At 43.2% G+C, this 20,976-nt stretch overlaps 1 protein-coding gene across 2 annotated transcripts in view; it reads left to right on the top strand.

Moving 5' to 3' along the window:
* RALGAPA2 (Ral GTPase activating protein catalytic subunit alpha 2) overlaps positions 1 to 20,976 on the top strand; it is a 344,341-nt gene that overhangs the window by 128,008 nt on the left and 195,357 nt on the right. For both annotated transcript variants that reach the window (XM_040429694.1, XM_040429695.1), the window contains exon 24: positions 16,351 to 16,479. In XM_040429694.1, coding sequence (XP_040285628.1) covers positions 16,351 to 16,479 — 129 coding nt within the window. The remainder of the gene's footprint in view (positions 1 to 16,350; positions 16,480 to 20,976) is intronic.

The raw sequence follows: 20,976 nt of genomic DNA, 5'->3' as shown, positions 1-20,976 counted from the left end.
GGTGATAGGGGAGTGTCTTTGTAATTAGCTGGGTGGGATGAGCTATAAACTAGCTGGGAGTTGTTGGGGCCAGTGATAGGGGAGTGTCTATGTAACTAACTGGGAGGGAGGAGCTATAAACTAGCTGGGAGTTGTTGGGGGCAGTGATAGGGGAGTGTCTATGTAACTAACTGGGAGGGAGGAGCTATAAACTAGCTGGGAGTTGTTGGGGCCAGTGATAGGGGAGTGTCTATGTAACTAACTGGGACGGAGGAGCTATAAACTAGCTGGGAGTTGTTGGGGCCAGTGATAGGGGAGTGTCTATGTAACTAACTGGGACGGAGGAGCTATAAACTAGCTGGGAGTTGTTGGGGCCAGTGATAGGGGAGTGTCTATGTAACTAACTGGGAGGGAGGAGCTATAAACTAGCTGGGAGTTGTTGGGGGCAGTGATAGGGGAGTGTCTATGTAACTAACTGGGAGGGGGAGCTATAAACTAGCTGGGAGTTGTTGGGGCCAGTGATAGGGGAGTGTCTATGTAACTAACTGGGACGGAGGAGCTATAAACTAGCTGGGAGTTGTTGGGGCCAGTGATAGGGGAGTGTCTATGTAACTAACTGGGACGGAGGAGCTATAAACTAGCTGGGAGTTGTTGGGGCCAGTGATAGGGGAGTGTCTATGTAACTAACTGGGAGGGAGGAGCTATAAACTAGCTGGGAGTTGTTGGGGCCAGTGATAGGGGAGTGTCTATGTAACTAACTGGGACGGAGGAGCTATAAACTAGCTGGGAGTTGTTGGGGCCAGTGATAGGGGAGTGTCTATGTAACTAACTGGGACGGAGGAGCTATAAACTAGCTGGGAGTTGTTGGGGATATAGAGCGATGCAGGACAATCAGGCTATGTTCACACGGTGGATTTTTGCCATGGATTTCAGCGCGGGTTCCGTGCCGAAAACTGTACAGCATCCACGCTAAAACAGACTACTGTTTTCAATGTGAGTCTGCGCTGCTGTTCATGCAGATGCAGATTATTGAGGTGTGGTTTCCAGACACTGCCAAGAAAGTATATGTCCATTCTTTTCGCGATTTCCAGGCAGACACCACAGGAACCTGCTCATGGTTTAACCTCATTCAGTAATGGTTGATTCCTTTTTTTAGCCCCATTCAGTTTTGGTTTATTCCTTTAGGTCTCATGCACATGACCGTAGTTTCGATCCGCATGCGATCCACATTCTCTGAAGACCGGATGCGGACCCATTCATTTCAATGGACCTTTTCCTTTCAATTGCCTTATGCCTGTTCCGTGGACCCGCAAAAAAAAAATGCGGGATGCACCTGGCCACTATCTGTGTTTTGTACATGTGCAAAAACAGATATGGCCGTGTGCATCAGGCCTTATTCCTTTTTTTTATGCAGCATTTTAGCTGCATAAATGCCAACAAAATACATGCCAAACAGCAAACAAGCGTATTTCAGAGTGTATTTGGGAAAAATCGGTTTCGGAAATGCTACAAATAAGTGACATGCAATTTTTTGGAAATAGCGACCATGTAACCTATGACTTATATTCCTCATTGAAAAATATGGAAAGCTGTTTTAGAAGCGTACTGCGAAATATGCAATTTTACCTTGTCAACCTGGCCTCACGTCTGACTGCAGGATCAGCCTACATAGGGCATGTTGTTTATTTGGGGTTATTTTTTTTTTTTTTTTAATTGGCCTTTATTAAAAAATATTGAGCCATTCTGTCACAAAGGGTTAACTGTTTTTCTAGCTGTGTGCATCCTACTTTTATTTTCACTTTGTGTCCGTCATCTAATAAACCTCATCTCTAAACACTTGTTTAAGTTCTTAACAGTAAGATAAGGATTGAGCTTTGATGAGCGTTTATAAGGTCTGAGAGCAGAGCTAAGGAGCCCGTCATCTCCCTGCCTGACGGAGCAGAGAGAAAGTTCAGATCCTGCTAGTAGAGTATCTCAGCTCTGTACTGAGAAAGGGACTCCATATTTTTATTAAAGATCGATTGAAAAAATTATATATTTTTAGCTCATGAGTACAATGCACCAATAAAAAAAAATTGCCCCCAAGGTATGCATAGCCTCTAAATTGGGTGGCTTAGGCTACTTTCACACTAGCGTTTTTGCTGCATCCGGCAGGGTTCAGCAAAAACGCTTCAGTTACTGATAATAGAACCATCTGCATCCGTTATAAACGGACCCGATTGTATTATTTTTAACATACCCAAGACGGATCCGTCATGAACTCCATTGAAAGTCAATTGGGGGTGGATCCGTTTTCTATTGTGTCAGAGAAAACGGATCCATTTTGCTCCACATCCTAGGACGGAAAGCAAACTGCAGCATGCTGCTCTCCGGTATGGGAATGGAACGGAATGCATTTTGGAGCATTCTGTTCTGTTCAGTTACGTTTCGTCCCCATTGACAATTAATGGGGACAAAACGGAAGCGTTTGAGTTCACCCTTCAGTTATTTGATCCATTATTTCCATCAGTTATTGTGAGCCAAAACCAGTAGTGAAGCTGACTCAGAGACAATGTGTAATGGAAAGATCTGTACCTGTTCTGTGTTTTTAACCAGCACCTGGTTTTGGTTCACAAATAACTGAGGGAAATAACTGAAATTGGAACTCTGCCTAAGGCCTCATGCACACGGCTGTTGTTTTGGTCCGAATCCGAGCTGCAGTTTTTGCAGCTCGGATGTGGACCCATTCACTTCAATGGGGCCGCAAAAGATGCGGACAGCACTCCGTGTGCTGTCCGCATCCGTGGCTCCGTTCAGTGGACCGCCCAAAAAATATAACATGTCCTATTATTGTCCGCACTTTGCAGACAAGAATAGGCAGTTATATTAAAGGCTGCCCGTGCCGTTCCGGGAATTGCGGAACGCACACGGACGCCATCCGTGTTTTGCGGATCCGCAATTTGCGGACGGCAAAACACACTAACGGTCCGTGTGCATATAACCTTAGGTGGCATGTCCTGTCTGCTGCAGCTAGTGGCAGTTGAAGGATGGAACTGAGCATGTGTTTCCATCTCAGTGAGCAGGACAAAGAATTTAGAAAAAGAGCAAACAGCAGGTGGCGCTAGACAGAAACTGCTTGTTGCATAAATCAGTGCCTATACTAAATTTTTAACTACATGCAATTACAGTTGTATTCAGATCCAGGTGCCGGTTTGAAAATGGTTGTGGGTACAGTTTTTTTTTTTAGTTTTTTTTTTTAAGTCAGTGTTTTTGAGTCAGTGGCGTCCTCCACCTCAGAGAAAGAGGGGGGTTGTTGCAGAATCCTTAAAGAATCTACTTTGTAAAACCTTGAAAGAAGACACTGGAAGAATGTCCTATGAACAGATGGCGATGGTCCCAGCAAGACTATTAGGTTTCGCCTGGATGTCACGGGCATGTTTCAATATGGTCGAGATGTAAGGTGATAGGCAACACTTCCCCCATTTAAATAGTCCTCTTTGTGATAAGAGGTTAGCCGGGCATGTTTACTGCTACTGGGTCGTCGGCAGCAGATGCTGCTGAATATCATTTCATGTGTTTTGCCTGGATTTCTTGCAGATATTTTTTTAATAATTACATCTAAGCAGAGACATGGAGAAACATGAATATTACATAGTAGCAAAGGCTGTTTTTCGAGCATAATTTCAAATGATCAGAATTCTATAATATAGCGGTCTAATGTATATGTTATTGTGTCGTGTGCGGATTGAGAGCTCTGAGCTGCTGGTTAATTCCTTAGACACTTGATATACTGGGGGTCATTTTTAAGAAGCGATTCGCCAATTTTTGGCGTGAATAAAGTTTCAAGGCCCTTATTTTGCAAGTTTTTAAATGCCTGTGCGAAAATACAGGGTTGCCCACGAAAAAGTAGCCCGCATCAGTCTTAATTGCCCACTTTCAGTTCCTAAAAATGAAAGCTGAGCTCTGATTGGTTGCTATGGATAATTAAGAGAAATGTACTATTAGCCAGTTGGATTTGGAGATATTGGAGGCGGGCTACTTTTTCTTGGACCACCCTTTATTTTGTCGCATGCCCATTTTGACCCTGTCCTCGGCACATGAGAGTGACAAATTTACTATCTTTAACGTCTGAAAAATGTAAAAAGAGGAGTAATAACTACTTCATTTAGGGGCTGGGGTAGTTTTTAAGCCAGCTACACGGACTCCCGGACGTCATAAACTAGGCAAATCCTCCAGCACGCAGAGGCAAAACAAAGACGGGCATAAAAAGCCGTTCTTTGTTAATGACCCCCACTTAGTTAGTAGCTAGTAGAATCAGAAGGGAACTTTTATTTAGGTAAAAAAAAAAGTGGTTGCAGATATCGGATCTAATGTCCATGGAGCGGTCTGATCCTCCAATGACTTGGTATGTTCCCGTGGCAGAAATACATGTTGAAAAAAATGACGCTTCCGTGGATTCTACAGAAGAAATCCAGGGCTATCCCTCGTAATTTCCGCTGCGGATTTGCAGTTGTACACGCAGCATCCGCCTGTAGATTAAGCCCCATTCAGGGCTATTTCGTGTATGGCCACAAGTCAATTGTTTTTGTCTGCAACATGGATTCCAGATCCAAGCCATAGGAACTGCTGTGCAGAAATCCATGTGATAATGCGCAGTGTGAACATTCTCAGGAGAGTTTATGATATGCAGCAAATTTGTTGCAGAAATCTCCATGATTGAAACTCTGGGGTCCTTGCTGCAGCATGTGCATGGATTTCTGCGAGTCCTAGTCAGATGAATGGGGTAGTTGTAGAATTATCTGCAGCAAATCTGTAAAGTGCTCTTTGCCCTGAGTGACAGCTGTAGCAGATGGGGAGGGGTTGAGTAGCAACTTAATAAAGAGGGCACTTTACAGTGAAGCTCCGCCTCCTGGACTCTTGCAGGATCAGAACCTGGCAGAATAAAAGCATTTTTGCACTTCTCCTAATAATAACAGCTCTACAAAAGATATGTTTGCTGCGGTTTTTCTGTGTGGCAGTTGGTCATACGTTGGTAGAGATGACTCACATTTTTAGGCATGGAAATAGTGTGACCAATAACGCATCGCAAAACTGTGGTAAAAACGCATCAATACCACAGACGCTGAACCCAGCCTCATAACTAGGCTCCCTATTTACTGCCCAAACTGATAGGTTTCCTTTTTTAGTAGAACATTATAAATCTGAAAAAGAAGGGAGATACGGAGGATGAAGCTTCAAACGGATTGCAGGAGAGCTCAGGAGGACCTGGCTTTACCTGAAACAAGGGGACTTTATTTGATACTGTAAGTAAGATGTACAGTTCAAGGGATGCTTCCAACATGAAGGGGTATTTTTTAAATGCTTGCGGTCTGCTGTTGACTATACACATTTGAGTGGTCATCATATCTCTGCACAGACATTTCTAAGACTTCTTTCAGATTTGCGGTACAGCTTTCTAGGCAGGCTGTTCTGGCATAGAATTCTGGGAATCGGCCAGACAAAAACTGTTGCGTGCATGGGGGTTTTTCTGGCTGAATCCTGGCATAATTGCTGGGTAGCGGCCATTATAGTTAATGGGGACAGCAAACATCCTGGTAACGTCTGGCCTCGATCATTGCTATGTGTTGAGATCAGTAACAGGCAGTGCCGCTTCCTGTTCCTGTCCCAGTGATCATGTGGCTGCCGGGGCTCCGACATCTGCATGAGCTGCTGGGGCTTGGCAGACCAAAATCAATTCTGCAATGAGGTTGTACAACGATGTACAACCTCTCTAAGGGCTGTATTCCCTCTGTAACTGGTGCTAATATGTCAGCCCCAGCTACAGGAGAAAGCAGCAATAATAAAAAATAATAAAAAAATGTAAAGTTATATGTTCTCCAAAGGTCTTGTTTGGTGGCACAAAGTGTAAAAAAAAAAAAAAAAAAAAAGACAAAATTTACATTTTAAAAAAGGCCGCCACACAACAGCTTCTATCTAGCTCTGCAACCACAACCCACACATCCCATATATAAAAACAACCATTGTGGAAAGGGGACATAATTCGAAAAAATATTTTAGTTGCACTTTGTGATGGTAATAACAAATGAAAAAATGTGAAAAACAGACAATATTTTCCTTTTATTACATTTACTTTGATATACAAAATAATTACAAAAAATACAAAAAAATTAATTACATAAAAATAAAGCTCCATATATCACTGAAAGAAGGTACAAAACAACAACATAGCCAAACAGAAAGTAAACTAGAAATAAATGGGAAATGATTTGGTTAGGAAGGGGGGTTAATGGGCCCGGTCTTGTACTGGTTAAATCAATATTCATAGAAAACACTTTTTTTATTTTATTTTATTATATTAGGCTGTTTTTCATTTCGGTATTACTATGCAGTTGAGAATGAAATACAAAATTCTGTCCTTCTGCTGCAGTCAATACAAATGATGAGACCCCTATGTAGATAGGTAATCCAATGTCAGTTTATCTGAAGAGTAATCCTCATGATATTAGTAGTTGTAGATTGGGATCAAACTATGATAGCTCTATTGTTCTCTTGATAGGCCTAGAAGAAGATGCATTGCACTTATCAATGTAAACTATGATGCTATAATTGAGTCGCTCAGCCCTTTCCCTCTCGGATTGAAAGGAATGGTCTGACAGAAAGGAAAACAAGACTGCATGCTGTGCTAACGTTCTATTCAAAGAAGGAAGTTAAAGATCCTGAAAAAATGATATCCAGAAAACCATCCACCAGTTTTTTGTTAAATAAATAAATAAATTACGCGGTATAGTCATATATAAGGCTGTTTAATAAGTGATTAAAAAATGTTGATAAAAGTGTCCCTTTAAGGGCTCATGCACTTGGCTGTAGCCGTTTTTGTGGATTGGTACCTCTTGCCCTCTTTTAGAACTGCCTATTCTTGTCCACAAAATGTACAAGAATAGGACATTTTATCTTTCATTTTAATTTTTTTTGCAGGACCGCAGAACAGACATATGGATGCAGACAGCACGCGGTGTGCTGTCCGCATCTTTTGCGGCCCCATTGAAATGATGGGGTCCTCTTCCGGCCCTCAAAAAATGTGGATTGTATTCAGACCAAACCTACAGTCGTGTGCATGAACCCCAAGTCAAATCTACCTGCTTTCAAATTTCATCAAAGCAAAATGTACTCGTAGGTGGATTGGCTCCCTTTGTAAGTGGCTCCAGTGTGTGGACTGATCTAAAGGATGGCAATGGCTGTCCATTGCTGCCAAATCTCCCCCTAAGGGTATGTTCACACTAGGGCTGCAGCAAACGATTATTTTAGCAATCGCGTATTCTACTGGTTATTTTTCCGATTATTCAAGTACTCTAATAAGAAAAACCTTCTTAAAATAATGTATTGCTTTATAAAACACAGTGGTAGAGCAAATAATTGCACACACAAGGCTTCTTTCACAGCTGCAATATACATTCTGTCAGAAGAACAGCCAGAATGTACCGTATCGGGTATAGCTGGATACTGCCGGCTGCAGCAGCGATTGACTCTAATGGGGTCCGGCCTTGTTACAGCTTTCAAGCTTTGGTTTTGGCCGGACAAAAAAAAACCCGCTTTGAGTGATACCCAGCATGTATGCTTGAACATGGCCAGATGGCCTTGGACCACATTATAGTCAATGAGAGCATATAGCTGGTTGTATCCGGCTATACCCAATACAGTATACTCCAGCAGGCTGTTCTTCTGCCATCCATTGCCAGCCCAATTGCCATGTCTCCCACTCCCCCAGTGTCATCAGATCAGCCCTTCCATGCCATTTCCCCCACTCCCCCAGTGCCATTTGCCCCTCCATGCCATCCATTGCCATGTCCCCCTCCCCCAGTGCCTCCATGCCCCCCTCCCCCAGTGCCTCCATCCCATCCATTGCCATGTCCCCCTCCCCCAGTGCCTCCATGCCATCCACCATGTCCCCCACTACCCCAGTGCCATCAGATCAGCCCCATCCATGCCATGTCCCCCACCCAGCACCATCAGCCCTTCTATGCCATCCATGTCCCGTCTCACAGCGCCATCAGCCCCTCCATGCCATTGCCATCCATGTCTCCATGTCCCCTTCTAATCACAGGTGCCCCCCTCATGCAAGGCCCTGGCCAGTGCAGCGCGGTTGCCGAGTTGGGAGGCATCGGAGCCGTGAGTGAGAGACTTCACTCGCGCTCCGTGGTCATGTGATTTAAACGAATCCTTGATGCAGGGAAATTGCATCGAGGACAAATCGTTTTTCAGCCCTAGTTTACACAACAGTGAAAGACGGATGTTTTGTTTTTGAACAGCCGTCACGTGTCCGTTTTTAAGAACAATGGTAGTCTATGGGGTTATTCACATGGCAGTTTTTAAAAAAAATTTAAGGCCAGTGAATAACGGACGTTAAACATAGAACGTCCGATCTTTTTAGTTTTCACCGCTGACTGCCTCATACAATTGAATAGGACCGTTTTTAACGTCTGTTTCTCAGAAAGGCATCAGTAGCCTAAGGCGGCATTCACACGACCATATTTTCCGTCCACATATTTTGCGGATCGCATGTGGACCCCTTTATACGGACAGCCCATGGAGATCATCTTTGTGCTGTCCGCATCCATGCGCCCGTGCCACAAATATGTCCTATTTTACAAAGTGCGTAATGAACCCTGACCACATCCTCATTTTGCGGATCCACGATTTGTGGCCTTCACAACGGATACAGTTGTATGAATATAGCCTAGAGTGGCGCACATCTGCTGGATGACGTGCTGCTTGGGCACATGTCACCGCCGAGGTCAGTTATTGGCGGAAGAGCCGCATGTGCCCCTGTGGTATCCTGGCCAGGAGATTGCCGAACATAGCAAAGGTGCTGGAACGGAGCAGCGGGGAGCAGGCGAGTGTGATTTTCTCATTAGGTAGGACATGCTACAGGGCTAATTTAAAACGGCCTCATCCTGGCAAAACTCGTCACTATCGCAGTCCCATAGCCACGAAGTAAAGACGCGACCTCTATTAACCTTGTGTGGCTTTTGTGTTTTCTTTGTTAAATACCTTTTCCATATTTCTAATTAAAAAAGGAACAGTCTGCAATGGCTCTGACAAACAGATTAAGGAGGTATTTGGTTACACTGCAGTAATCATTTTTCCCTCTTGGCAAAAATGTCAAGTTAAAAATAGTCATGCTTGTGAATATTTATTTTCCGTTGACCTTTTACTCACCAGATTTTATTAGTGTGCGCACCTTTGACTGCCCTGTGCCCGTACGCTGCTGGTTTTAATGCAGTCCGCGCTGTAACGGCTGCGTTTAATCCGCCATCACCACGGAGGTCTCTTAACCTCTCTTTTGGTCTTGAATGGCGTCTTACAGCTGTGCAGCACTGAGGGGGTTAAAGCCGTTGCCGTTCATTTTAAGCTTGGCACACCTAGGGGCCCTTCCCCATTTCTGCCTCGGCAGAATTTTCATTTTAGATTGGAAATGGCTCATAATGGCTCTATTCTTTTCCCCTCCTCTTTAATACTTTTCCATAACAACACAAGCACCAAATTATAGCTGTGCAATTATGTCAACAATGGAGATGCTTGCAGAATGCGCCCTTCCTCCGTCGTACCATTTCATTCCGTGTAATTGCCGAAAGCTTTGGAGCCAATAATAAACAAAATTATTTTACACATTTATCGCTCTAAAGGTCAATTATGAAAGTGCTGCAGAAACAACGGCGCTCCGAATGAGTAAACCAATTTCTATTGCCACCGCCATATGTTTCCTCCTCGTTGGCGATGTTTTCCCAAGCGCTGTGTACATACAGTGGCTTTCAATTAAGGTGATTCATTTACTAGGCAGCACGCTTTTCCGTGCAGCTTGTGTTTAAAGATCTTCACTTTGCATTCTGGAAAGTAACACATCTGTTTGCATGACGTGATTTCAGCCCTGCGCGCACCCCCCCCCCCCCTTTCCTTTTCTCTACAAGCCTACAGATAAACGCTTCGTGCACGTAGTGTTTAAATTCTTACAGAGCCATTAAAAGCTTTTCTTCCCATAGTGCCATAAAACACAAAATAATAACTCGCTGAGGATACCCTTTAGTATGTAAACTTTCTAAATCAAATTTTGCTTTATTTGGGTTTTTTTGTCTCGACTTTTTTTCATTTATGTTCTTGAATCTGTGTGCTCATTTGGTTTTGGACTGGATTAACGTGAACCTGATGAAGGAGCCTGTTCAGGCCCGAAACAGGTTAGGTACTTTCACACTAGCGTTTTTGCTGGATCCGGCAGGGTCCAGCAAAAACGCTTCCGTTACTGATCATACAACCGTCTGCATCCGTTATGAACGGATCCGGTTGTATTATCTTTAACATTGCCAAGACGGATCTGTCATTAACGCCATTGAAAGTCAATGCGGGACGGATCCGTTTTTCAATTGTGTCAGAGAAAACGGATCAGTCCCCATTGACTTGCATTGGGGTAATGCCGGATCCGTCTTGCTCCTCATCCCAGGACGGTTTGCTCTCCGGTCTGGGAACGCAACGAAACGGAATGCATTTTGGACCGTTCCATTCTGTTCAGTTCAGTTTTTCCCCCATTGACAATGAATGGGGACAAAACTGAAGCGTTTTTTTTCCGGTATTGAGCCCCTATGACGGAACTCAATACCCGAAAACTTAAACGCTAGTGTGAAAGTAGCCTTATTCTGCCATCAAATAAAAAAGTTTAAATCTGAAAACCTGCATCTGCCCAGTGTGAAGAGCACCGTACAAAGTTTTTATTCTTTTTCCTTCTCCTGGTCTTCTCATTGGTTTGGCAGTGATAGATTTAAACTTGGCCACATTATGGGGGAGCATTGTCTAGACCAATAATATTAAAAAAATAAAATAATGCACACTGGAGGAGTAACGCTACTTTCACATCTGCATTTTTGCTAGATCCGTCATGGGTCAGCAAAAACGCTTCCGTTAGGATAATACAACCGGCTGCACACGTTAGGAACAGATCAGGTTGTATTATTTCTATAATAGCCAAGACGAATCAGTCTCTAAAACCTTTGTAGATCAATGGGTACGGATCCGTTTTAGAAAACTGATTTGGCACCTTTGACTTAGATTATGTGTCGTACCGGATCCGTCTTGCTCCGCATCCCAGGAAGCACTCAAAAACACGGCTTGCAGCGTTTTTCTGTCTAGCATGAGAACGCAACCAAACAAGACAGAATGCATTCTGGTGCACTCTGTTCTGTTCAGTTCAGATTTGTCCCCTTTGACAATGAATGGGAACAAAACTGAAGAGTTTTCCTTTAGTATTAAGATCCTATGACAGAACTCAATATCAGAAAGGAAAAGCACAGATGTTAAAGTAGCCTAAGATGAAAATTGAAATCTGGGTGCTGTAGAATTTACGCTAGTTTCGGGTGTAAATTGTAGTATATTTGGTGGGCCATGGCAGTGCCCGCCACTTCGTTAAGCCCCCACTACTTTCCTTCGATGTTGAAAAAACCGCTTAATTCCTTATGTTTTAGGAATTTATTAGCTACTTACATATTACAATAAGTTCATAGGTCCTCAGTTTAATGTTGGGATAAACCCATTGTTTTGCGGCATGAATTCCACAAGATGTACAAAATCTGCAGCAGAAATGATGTACCATGGTGTATCGTGATGTACCGATGAGCTCAGCTCATCATAAAGTTGTGATCAGGGGTGTGCGTAGATCTCATAGGGTCCAACAGCAAATGTTAGTATTGACCTTCCCACCCATTTTTTCCCTTCTGCATGCCTTAATCACTCCCAGACAATGTGGAATGCAAAGTGCGACTCCCCAGATTTCTGATGAATTTTACATTTTTATAAAAAATGAAAAAAAAAAGTGGAACAGGTGCTTTATTATATGGCACCAGTTCTGAACGCTGTATTTCTCAATGTATTTACACCAGGCACGTGACATAATCCATAGATAAATCTCCTGCAGTAAGTTATAGATCTGGCTGCCTGCAGCCACCACTAGGGGGAGCTCACTGCATAGAAATGTATACAGTTGTCATTGTTTTTAATGGAAACTGTAAATAATCTCTTTGCACTGACCACCGTCTAGTGGTGGCTAACTATATGTAACCCAGTTACATGGTGCTGCCTAACACAATGTAAAACATACCAGTGTTAGTATTCTGTGTATTTCCAAAGTGCAGAAAATTTACTTTTATTCATATGCAAATGCAGTCTCAAGGTGCCCAGCGGGGCGTGCATTACTGTATAGGAGCCCAGGCACACCTTCTGCCGGAGCCCAAGTCCTCCTCTTGAATTGTTCCCTGTACCTTCCCTTGCTCAATCCAGCACGCCCCCTCCACTGTGACGTCACAATCCTCCTTCAGCTCTGGCCGGCTGCTGAGCATTGTCTGTTGCCGAAATCAACTGTCTGCGCTTGTGCATGGAATGCCCTGTGGTGGGCATTGGCCTCACCATACTTAGTGCGCATGCGTTGAGCCGGACGGAGCTGAAGGAGGATCATGACATCGCAGTGGATGGGGCGGGCTGGATGGAGCAAGGGGAGGTACAGGAAACAAGCAAAGATTCCTGACAATCGCCTGCTTGTCAGTTGAGGAGACTGCTGCATTTACATGCAGAGATCCCCTCCACAGTATGGGGAGGAGTGATCTCTAATGCCATTGCTTGTCCCCATACAGACCCGTTTGCCGGCAGCAGAGGCTGATTACAAAGTACGATCTTCTACCGGCAAACGATGATTTAGGTGCCAACACAAACGTTCGAATTACACTACAAACGAGTGTTTCACTCATTTATCGGTGGCACCTTTACACAACCAGATAATCCATAACGAGCATTCCTATGAACGCTAGTTAACAATTATTGGATTCTTGACCCATATAAAGAGCCCTTAAGTTTACACTATTTATAGGATTAGTAAATCTGGACCAAAGCATCTCCAGCTCCAAACCTCGCCACTTGCTGTTTTATACACCGCTATACAGTATGTCAGATATATTCTCCCTATGCAGCAAGGAGAACGGATTTAATTATTTTTATTCCCCATGTATCCCATTTAAAAAGAGACATGACAAAACCCAATTATTCTTTATTTTTTTAATTTTTTTTAATCAAATATCTTATACCTTGAGGCTAGGGCTACATGGCGATCTTGGACGTGACTGAGGATCGCTGTGTAGCAGTGCAGCAATATAACTGAATTGGGAGGGGGTCGCAGCGCATCTAATAAGTTGCCCCTACTCCAGAGTCACAAAAAAATTCAACCATGCTGGATTTTTGTATGATTCTGGTGTTGTGGTTGTGGCAACTTGAGATTCGCAATGCAACACCATTAAAGTGAACCTGTCATCAACTTTATGGTGACCTCACTGAGGGCAGCATAAAATAGTGACAGACATGCTGATTTCAGCGGTGTGTCGTTCATGAGCTAAAAGTCAGTGGTTGCCGAGAACCAGCATCATAACCATTGCAGCCCAGGCCTGAAAAGAGTCAAATCTATCTGAGAAGAGTCCTGGTTATTATAATCTCCTGCTCTCTCACCCATCTGCTGATGATTGGCAGTTCTCTCCTAGAGACAAAGGGAGAAAACTAGGTAGAAGACGGTCAGTCATCAGCAGGAGAGCAGGAATTCATGAATAACCAGGACTCTTCTCAGGTGGCCGTGACTCTTTTCCAGGCCCAGTCTGCAATGATTGTGATGTTGGTTCTCGGCAACCACTTACTTTAACTTATAAATGACAGACCGCTGAAATCAACTCACCTGTCTCTACTTTATTCTGCCGTTTGTATGGGCAGCATAAAGTTGATGACTGGTTCCCTTTAAGGCTGCACCACTACACAGCTATGCTCGGTTGTGTGTCGCGCCGAGATTGCCACGCCTTGTTCAACGGGCATTAATTGGCACCATACCATCATTATGGCTTATGAAAATGCATTCTCTTTCTGAGTAATATTATATGCATAAACTGAATAAAGAACAGCTCCTACATAGAAAAGATCTGACCATGTTTTTATTTATTTCATTATATTTCTGAAAATTTAGTACTACAGCAGATAGCAACGTGCCTTTCGGGATAGTTACATTAACTAGACGGGTTCTAATGCACCACTTTTATTTCCAAGTGCAACAGATGGATGTAAGGCAGACACAGCAGAGCTGTTTGAGTTATTAATCTTCAGATATGCTACATTCTGTCACCTCCTCGAGCCAGGTTTCTTCTCCCCCTTTTATTGTAGCATATGTCAACAGAAACACGCTCCCATCTGCTGCTGTATAGGTTTCTGCCTGAAATCCGCAGACAAGGGCTCGGCACAATACCTAGCCGTGTCAGTAATTACAGGTGTGTTGTGGGGAACCCTCGGCTTTAATCAGCCCCTTAATTATGGAAAAGGTGGGCCTTTTGTCCCTGTGGCAGTGCGCCTCGGCACACTTTTTATGAGGCCCAGCATCCATCTGCTCACTCTGAGTGTTTACTCGGACTGATATTGACATAAAAATGTATCAAAGGAAGTGATTACAACCAGTTTACACATTAACCCGAAGGTAGCATTAGGGCAGCTTGTTTGTCCAGGAGGAGCACAATCTGTTGGGATGTCAGAAATGATATTTCCGCACACTCGTTGTAAAGAGGAAGATGTCATATATATGGCGTGCGGACTTATACAGGTCATAAGAAAAAAAAAAACACGCAACACTGATCATTTTTGATTTCAATCTAAGTTGTGATTGTCTGTGGGTCAATGAAGGCAAGATGCCACAAGGTCCCTCAAGAGATAACTGACGTGTTAGATGTCACCAGGGCTGTGGAGTCTGAGTCGGAAGAAATATACTCCAAATTTGGTTTGAAAGGGAGTCCGTTACTGTTGAGGTACTTACACATATGGATTACCTGTAAAAAGGAAAAAAAAAAGTTTTTTTTTTTTTGTTTTAGCTTTTTTGGCATTTGTGTTTTTTGTTTTGTTTGTTTTCTGGCATATTTTGCACAAAGTGGGCCACATTTACTAATATGTCTGCGCCAAAAATCTGTCTAAAAAGTGGTGCAAATTGGCGCATGTAAGGTTTCTACACTTGCTCAACAAAGAGGCAGGGCTTAGTGGAAAGGTGGCACAGCTTCACGGGAAAGGGGGCAGGGCCTAGGTAAAGTCCACCTCAAAGTAATCCAACCAATAGCTTATATGAAGTCATAGAAAAGTGTCTGTCCCTGCACATTTTTCATCCAGCCTGAGCCACTCTGATAAATCTTCAGGTCTAGCTGGCTTAGTTGTCAATGGCAACCAATCAGATTACACAGTTTATTTTCAAAAGGAGCTGTCAAAAATTAAAGGTAGGATCTGATTGGTTGCTATGGGCAACTAAGCCGATTTACCTTTACTCCAGTTTTGATAAATCTCCCCCAGAATGTCTTAAACCAGCATTTTCCTTGTGGCATTTTTCACCTATAGAGTAGGTGTGGCTGAATGCCTAAAAAACGCCAAGAGCTAAAGCTTGCTGGGTTTTGAGCGGTCTTCTCAAAGCATACCAAGAACAGCGCCACACATTGTATAGCAACTGTGCTTGCTGTTCCAGCCTAGACCCATTCAATGGGACAGAGCTGCTTCTAGGCCATGTGACCAATGAAGGTGACGTCACTGGCCTAGGAAGAGGCGCAGCACTCACTGAAGCACAGTGGCGTCTTCAAACATGATTGGCAGGGGAGCCGGGAGTCAGAACCCCCCTAATCAGTGATTGATGACTTATCCTAAAGATAGGGTATCAATATCGAACTCCTGGAAAACCCCTTCAACATCGGCTGTCTCACTGAATAAAGGGGGGGATGTCCGGTGTCTGAAAAACATGGCTGCTTGCTTCCCACAGCAGTGCTACACCTGTATAAAGTGTGTGGTCTTGCAGCACAGCCCCATTCACTTCAGTGAAGCTAACCTGGCATAACAGAGCTGACCTGTGGACCGGGCATCATTTATAAATAGCAGCATTTTATGTTGGTCTTTGATTCCCCCCTTCGCTGCCGAAAGATGCGCACACTTCATAAATTAGGCGCCCCTATGTAGTCCATGCGCCTGGTGTAAAAAGTACTCCAGTTGCTGACCGAGTAGGTTTTCACGAACATTTACACCTAAAAGATAGGAAATGTGTCGGGCATTTTATATATTCTCCTCCCCCCCCCAATCCCTTGCCACTCCTAAGTTGCAAGTACGGTGAAAAACCCTCACTTGACAAAATATTGTTGCACAGGCTTTAAAAAGTCACAAAACAGAGTCTATGCCAAAAACAGGTGTAGCACCCGTCTTAAGTGGCCCCCAATGTTTTTGTAATCATGGACCTCCCCTTTAAATGTGTTTTTTAGCTGTAAAATGCGATACGTTCCCAAGAGATTCAGTGGTTTGCTCTTCTTCTTTCTGCAGGACATTGTGAATACAATCATAAAGCACTGCTCCTCCAGCTTCTTCTTCCTCGGCTTGCCTGGATACACAATGCTGATAGGAGACTTCATTGCAGCTGCGGCCAGGGTTCTGAGTACAGACATGTTCGAGGTAAGTATGACAATTCTCATTCTGCACTCTCCGGAGAGGGCCCACTCGCTAACAAGGTTCAGATTTCTCCACTCTAACAGGTGTTGACTCATTAGTGCAACGTGAAACTGGTCTCCAGGGGAAAGGTACCAGGGCAGCTGATGTGTGAAATTGTAGGATAGGATGACACGCTGGCATTGCAGAGGTGTTTCATCAAAGAGCAGAAGTTTAAGAAATCATATCCTCACTAATATTGTGGCATGAACTTCTGAGACACTGGTTTCACAGCCTCATTAGCTTTGTTCAATAAAGGTGATTGGAAATGCCAAGGTTGAGAAAGGTGCTGCTGAGCCGTGCCGGAGACATGTCTGTTCTATCGAGGTGCCAAGCCAAGTTCTGTGAGCTGCAGTTGACTGTAAAATACCTTTACTGTGTATTCTTACTTTATTCACTTATGGCTTTAAAGGTTATTTCTACATTTAAAGGGGTTGTCGCATGTTGTTCAAAGGGTCTCATGCTGATAAGCGGATCAAAACAAGTGTTCAGTTCCCTTGCAGGGGAAATAAGCCTTTTATACAGTTCCAAATTAAAGTGAGTTTGTCATTGGGGGCATCAACAAATAGATTTTTACTTAAAGGGGTTGTCTCTTCACCGACAATGGAGGCATATCGCATTGTCTTATAGATGCGGGTTCCACCTCTCTCCTTCTGTTCAGGTGTAGATCATGTGACCTTTACCTCCCCCTTTTTAGTCTGACTTCACCCATCACTCCTTTCTCTGGATAGCTTCATTTGGTTTTGGAAGAGCTGGAGTGTGGTTCTTGTTGAAGTTCTGTTTATCCATCATCCTTAGAAGTTAAGTGTTCCACTTGTTGTGTTTTGTATTTCCCCCCCCTGGTTGTTTACTAGGCCTCAGCGAGACACTGGTTCCTTCACCAGGGAAGGACTGGCTTGTCTCTGCCCTATCATTACCTTTAGGGCATCCGATGGTCATCAGGGTTTTCTAGGTTCCTGTGTATGGGCATCTCTACCATCTAGAGGTGCTCATACAGATAGGAGTTAGGGCCAGGAGCAGGGTTTTATAGGTGGTGACCCTTCTCCTTCCCTAGGGGTGATGCCTAGTGTCTTTCCCTATTTTTATTGTTGTCTTTTGGGGTTCTCCCCTACTACATCCGTGACAATTAATGTAAGCAATGAAAATTAGACATCATATAGTACATGACAATCTCTTTCTAACCCAGCTAGAACCAGCCCTGTACCTCACATGGATCCAGAGATCTCCCCATTCATTGCTCTGCTAGATTTATATCAAGCTGGCATCTCATGGGGAGTGTCTTTTCTGCTGCAGTTAAGAGGGCATGTCCATGCTCTCCCTATAACAGCTCAGGAGCCAGTTGAAGGATGAAACTGAGCATGTGCGGCCACCTCAGTGAGCCGGACAAAGAAATAAGAAAAAGAACAAAGAGCAGACCGCGCTATACAGATACATTTTATTGAATAACTCAGTGGCTACACAAAATTTTTAATTACATGACATAACAAAAGAATTCAGATCCAGGTGCTGGTTGGAAAACTGTAGACTATTTTTCATTGGACAACCCCTTAAAGAGCACACTGGGAGTCCTATACTAAGATCGCTACACCTGTTCTTGCTGTAAAAAAAAAGGTGCCAGACCCCGTTTTGCTAATTTTTAAATGCCAAGTGTTTTGTCACACTAGTGTTTTTTATTCCATCTTCATCACTGAGGAGAGGCGGAGGTCATACCCATTGGCCGCAGCAAATTCAATAACATTTTAGCCTGTTTCCAGGAGTAAATGATGCCTGAAATCTACTACAGTTAAGGATTAGAGTAGATTTCAAATTAGCACACTGGGGCACAAAGACCAGCGTTTTCACTGGTGTTTCCTCTTTTGCTTCCGAGGTTCAACCTAATTTATGACGATGCACGCACTTTATCATAAATTAGGCTCATCTGAGACAGTCTGTGCTCCTGGTGGGAAAACTACGGCATTCCTTTATGCCGAAATTACACTTTTGATTATTGTGCATATTAGTAAATCCGTACACCGAGGGCATTGCTAAAAGAATCCTCTCTTTCAGCCAACCAACTCCTCCCTCCAAATGTTGACTCACTGGGCCAGGCATTAGATACTTAGATACTTCATCTTTCCTGGCCCTGTCTTCTTTCAAAATTGCTATGCAATTACATATACTGTATGTGCATGTGCAGTACAGCCCAGAGTCTGTGCCAGGACAAAATATCTGACCCGGGCAATCAGCATTTGGAGGGAGGGACTGGGTTGCTCAAGGCTAAGGATCTTGGTGCACGGAACTACTAATTTTCATAATAAAACAACAGAGGCATTGATTTACAATGCAAGAAGAGTGTGTTCCTTAGGTTAACTAAGCCTATTACTTACTGCTCTTAGTTTTTTTTGAGCTGCTACTGATGACAGACTCATCTTGAAATTGCCTTCATTAGCATGATCAACCCTATTAAACCAGGAATACTGCCTGGTAGGGTTGATCATGCTGATTAAAACAACACCTTTCTTTTATCTGTATATTAAACAGCTGCAGAGTTATCTGCGTTTTTATTCTTGTGCAAATGAGCATATGGAGCACCAAGGGGAGGGGCTGAATCCTTGGAGCACTGCTTTTGTAACAACCCTGTGCTCTGCACACTACTCCTTCCCTTTATTTGACAGGGCTAGACATCAGTATACAGATTGAAGAGCTTTGTCCTAGCATTTACATATCATACAGTCTTGTGAAAAAATTAGGACACCCTTTGAAAGCATGTGGTTTTTTGTAACATTTTTAATAAATGGTTATTTCATCTCCGTTTCAACAATACAGAGAGATTAAAGTAATCCGACTAAACAAAGAAAACTGAAGAAAAGTCTTTTCAAGATCTTCTGTAAATGTCATTCTACAAAAATGCCTATTCTAACTGAGGAAAAAGATAGGACACCCTTGCCCCTAATAGCGAGTGTTACCTCCTTTGGCTGAAATAACTGCAGTGAGACGGTTCTTGTAGCCATCTACCAGTCTTCGACATCGGTCTGAGGAAATTTTACCCCACTCCTCAATGCAGAACTTTTTCAGCTGTGAGATGTTTGAGGGGTTTCTTGCACGTACAGCCCTTTTCAAGTCACCCCACAGCATCTCAATGGGATTCAAATCTGGACTTTGACTTGGCCATTCCAGGACTCTCCATTTCTTCTTTTTCAGCCAATCTTTGGTTGATTTACTAGTATGTTTTGGGTCATTGTCATGTTGCATGGTCCAGTTCCGCTTCAGCTTTAATTTTCTAACTGATGGTCTCACATGTTCTTCAAGCACCTTCTGATACACAGTAGAATTCATCGTGGATTCTATGATGGTGAGCTGACCAGGTCCTGCTGCAGCAAAGCAGCCCCAAACCATGACACTTCCACCTCCATGCTTCACAGTTGGTATGAGGTTCTTTTTTTGGAATGCTGTGTTTGGTTTACGCCAAACATGTCCTCTGCTGTTGTGTCCAAATAATTCAATTTTGGACTCATCTGTCCAAAGAACATTATTCCAGAAGTCCTGGTCTTTGTCAACTTTATCGCTGGCAAATGTCAGTCTGGCCTCGATGTTTCTCTTGGAAAGCAAAGGTTTCCTCCTTGCACACCTCCCATGCAAGTTAAACTTGTACAGTCTCTTTCTGATTGTAGAGGCATGTACTTCTACATCAACAGTAGCCAGAGCCTGCTGTAGTTCTCGAGATGACACTTTAGGGTTTTTGGATACCTCTTTTAGCATCTTGCGGTCTGCTCTTGGGGTGAACTTGCTGGGGCGACCAGTCCTGGGCATGTTGGCAGTTGTTTTGAAAGCCCTCCACTTGTAGACTATCTTCCGGACAGTGGAATGGCTGATTTCAAAATCTTTTGAGATCTTTTTAAATCCCTTCCCAGACTCATAGGCTGCTACAATCTTTTTTCTGAAGTCCTCTGACAGCTCTTTTGCTCTCACCATGGTGCTCACTCTCACTTCAACAGTCAGGAGCACACCAAACTAAATGTCTGAGGTTTAAATAGGGCAAGCCTCATTCAACATGCAGAGTAACGATCTACTAATTATGTGCACCTGGTGTGATATACCTGTGTGAGATCTGAGCCAATTTAAGAGGGAATACATGTGAGGGTGTCCTATCTTTTTCCTCAGTTAGAATAGGCATTTTTGTAGAATGACATTTACAGAAGATCTTGAAAAGACTTTTCTTCAGTTTTCTTTGTTTAGTTGGATTACTTTAATCTCTCTGTATTGTTGAAACGGAGATGAAATAACCATTTATTAAAAATGTTACAAAAAACCACATGCTTTCAAAGGGTGTCCTAATTTTTTCACATGACTGTATATGCTACTTACTATAGTCTTACCATATTGAGAATAGAGGTTTTCTATGCTTAGAAACCTATGACATATTTTTGGTTTATTCACAGGAACTAAATATTATAAAGACACCACTAATATGTATTAGCTTTCTAA

The sequence above is a fragment of the Bufo bufo genome, chromosome 4 (genome assembly GCF_905171765.1).
Source record: "Bufo bufo chromosome 4, aBufBuf1.1, whole genome shotgun sequence".
NCBI lineage: Eukaryota > Metazoa > Chordata > Amphibia > Anura > Bufonidae > Bufo > Bufo bufo.
This window is presented reverse-complemented; position numbering and strand designations above follow the sequence as displayed.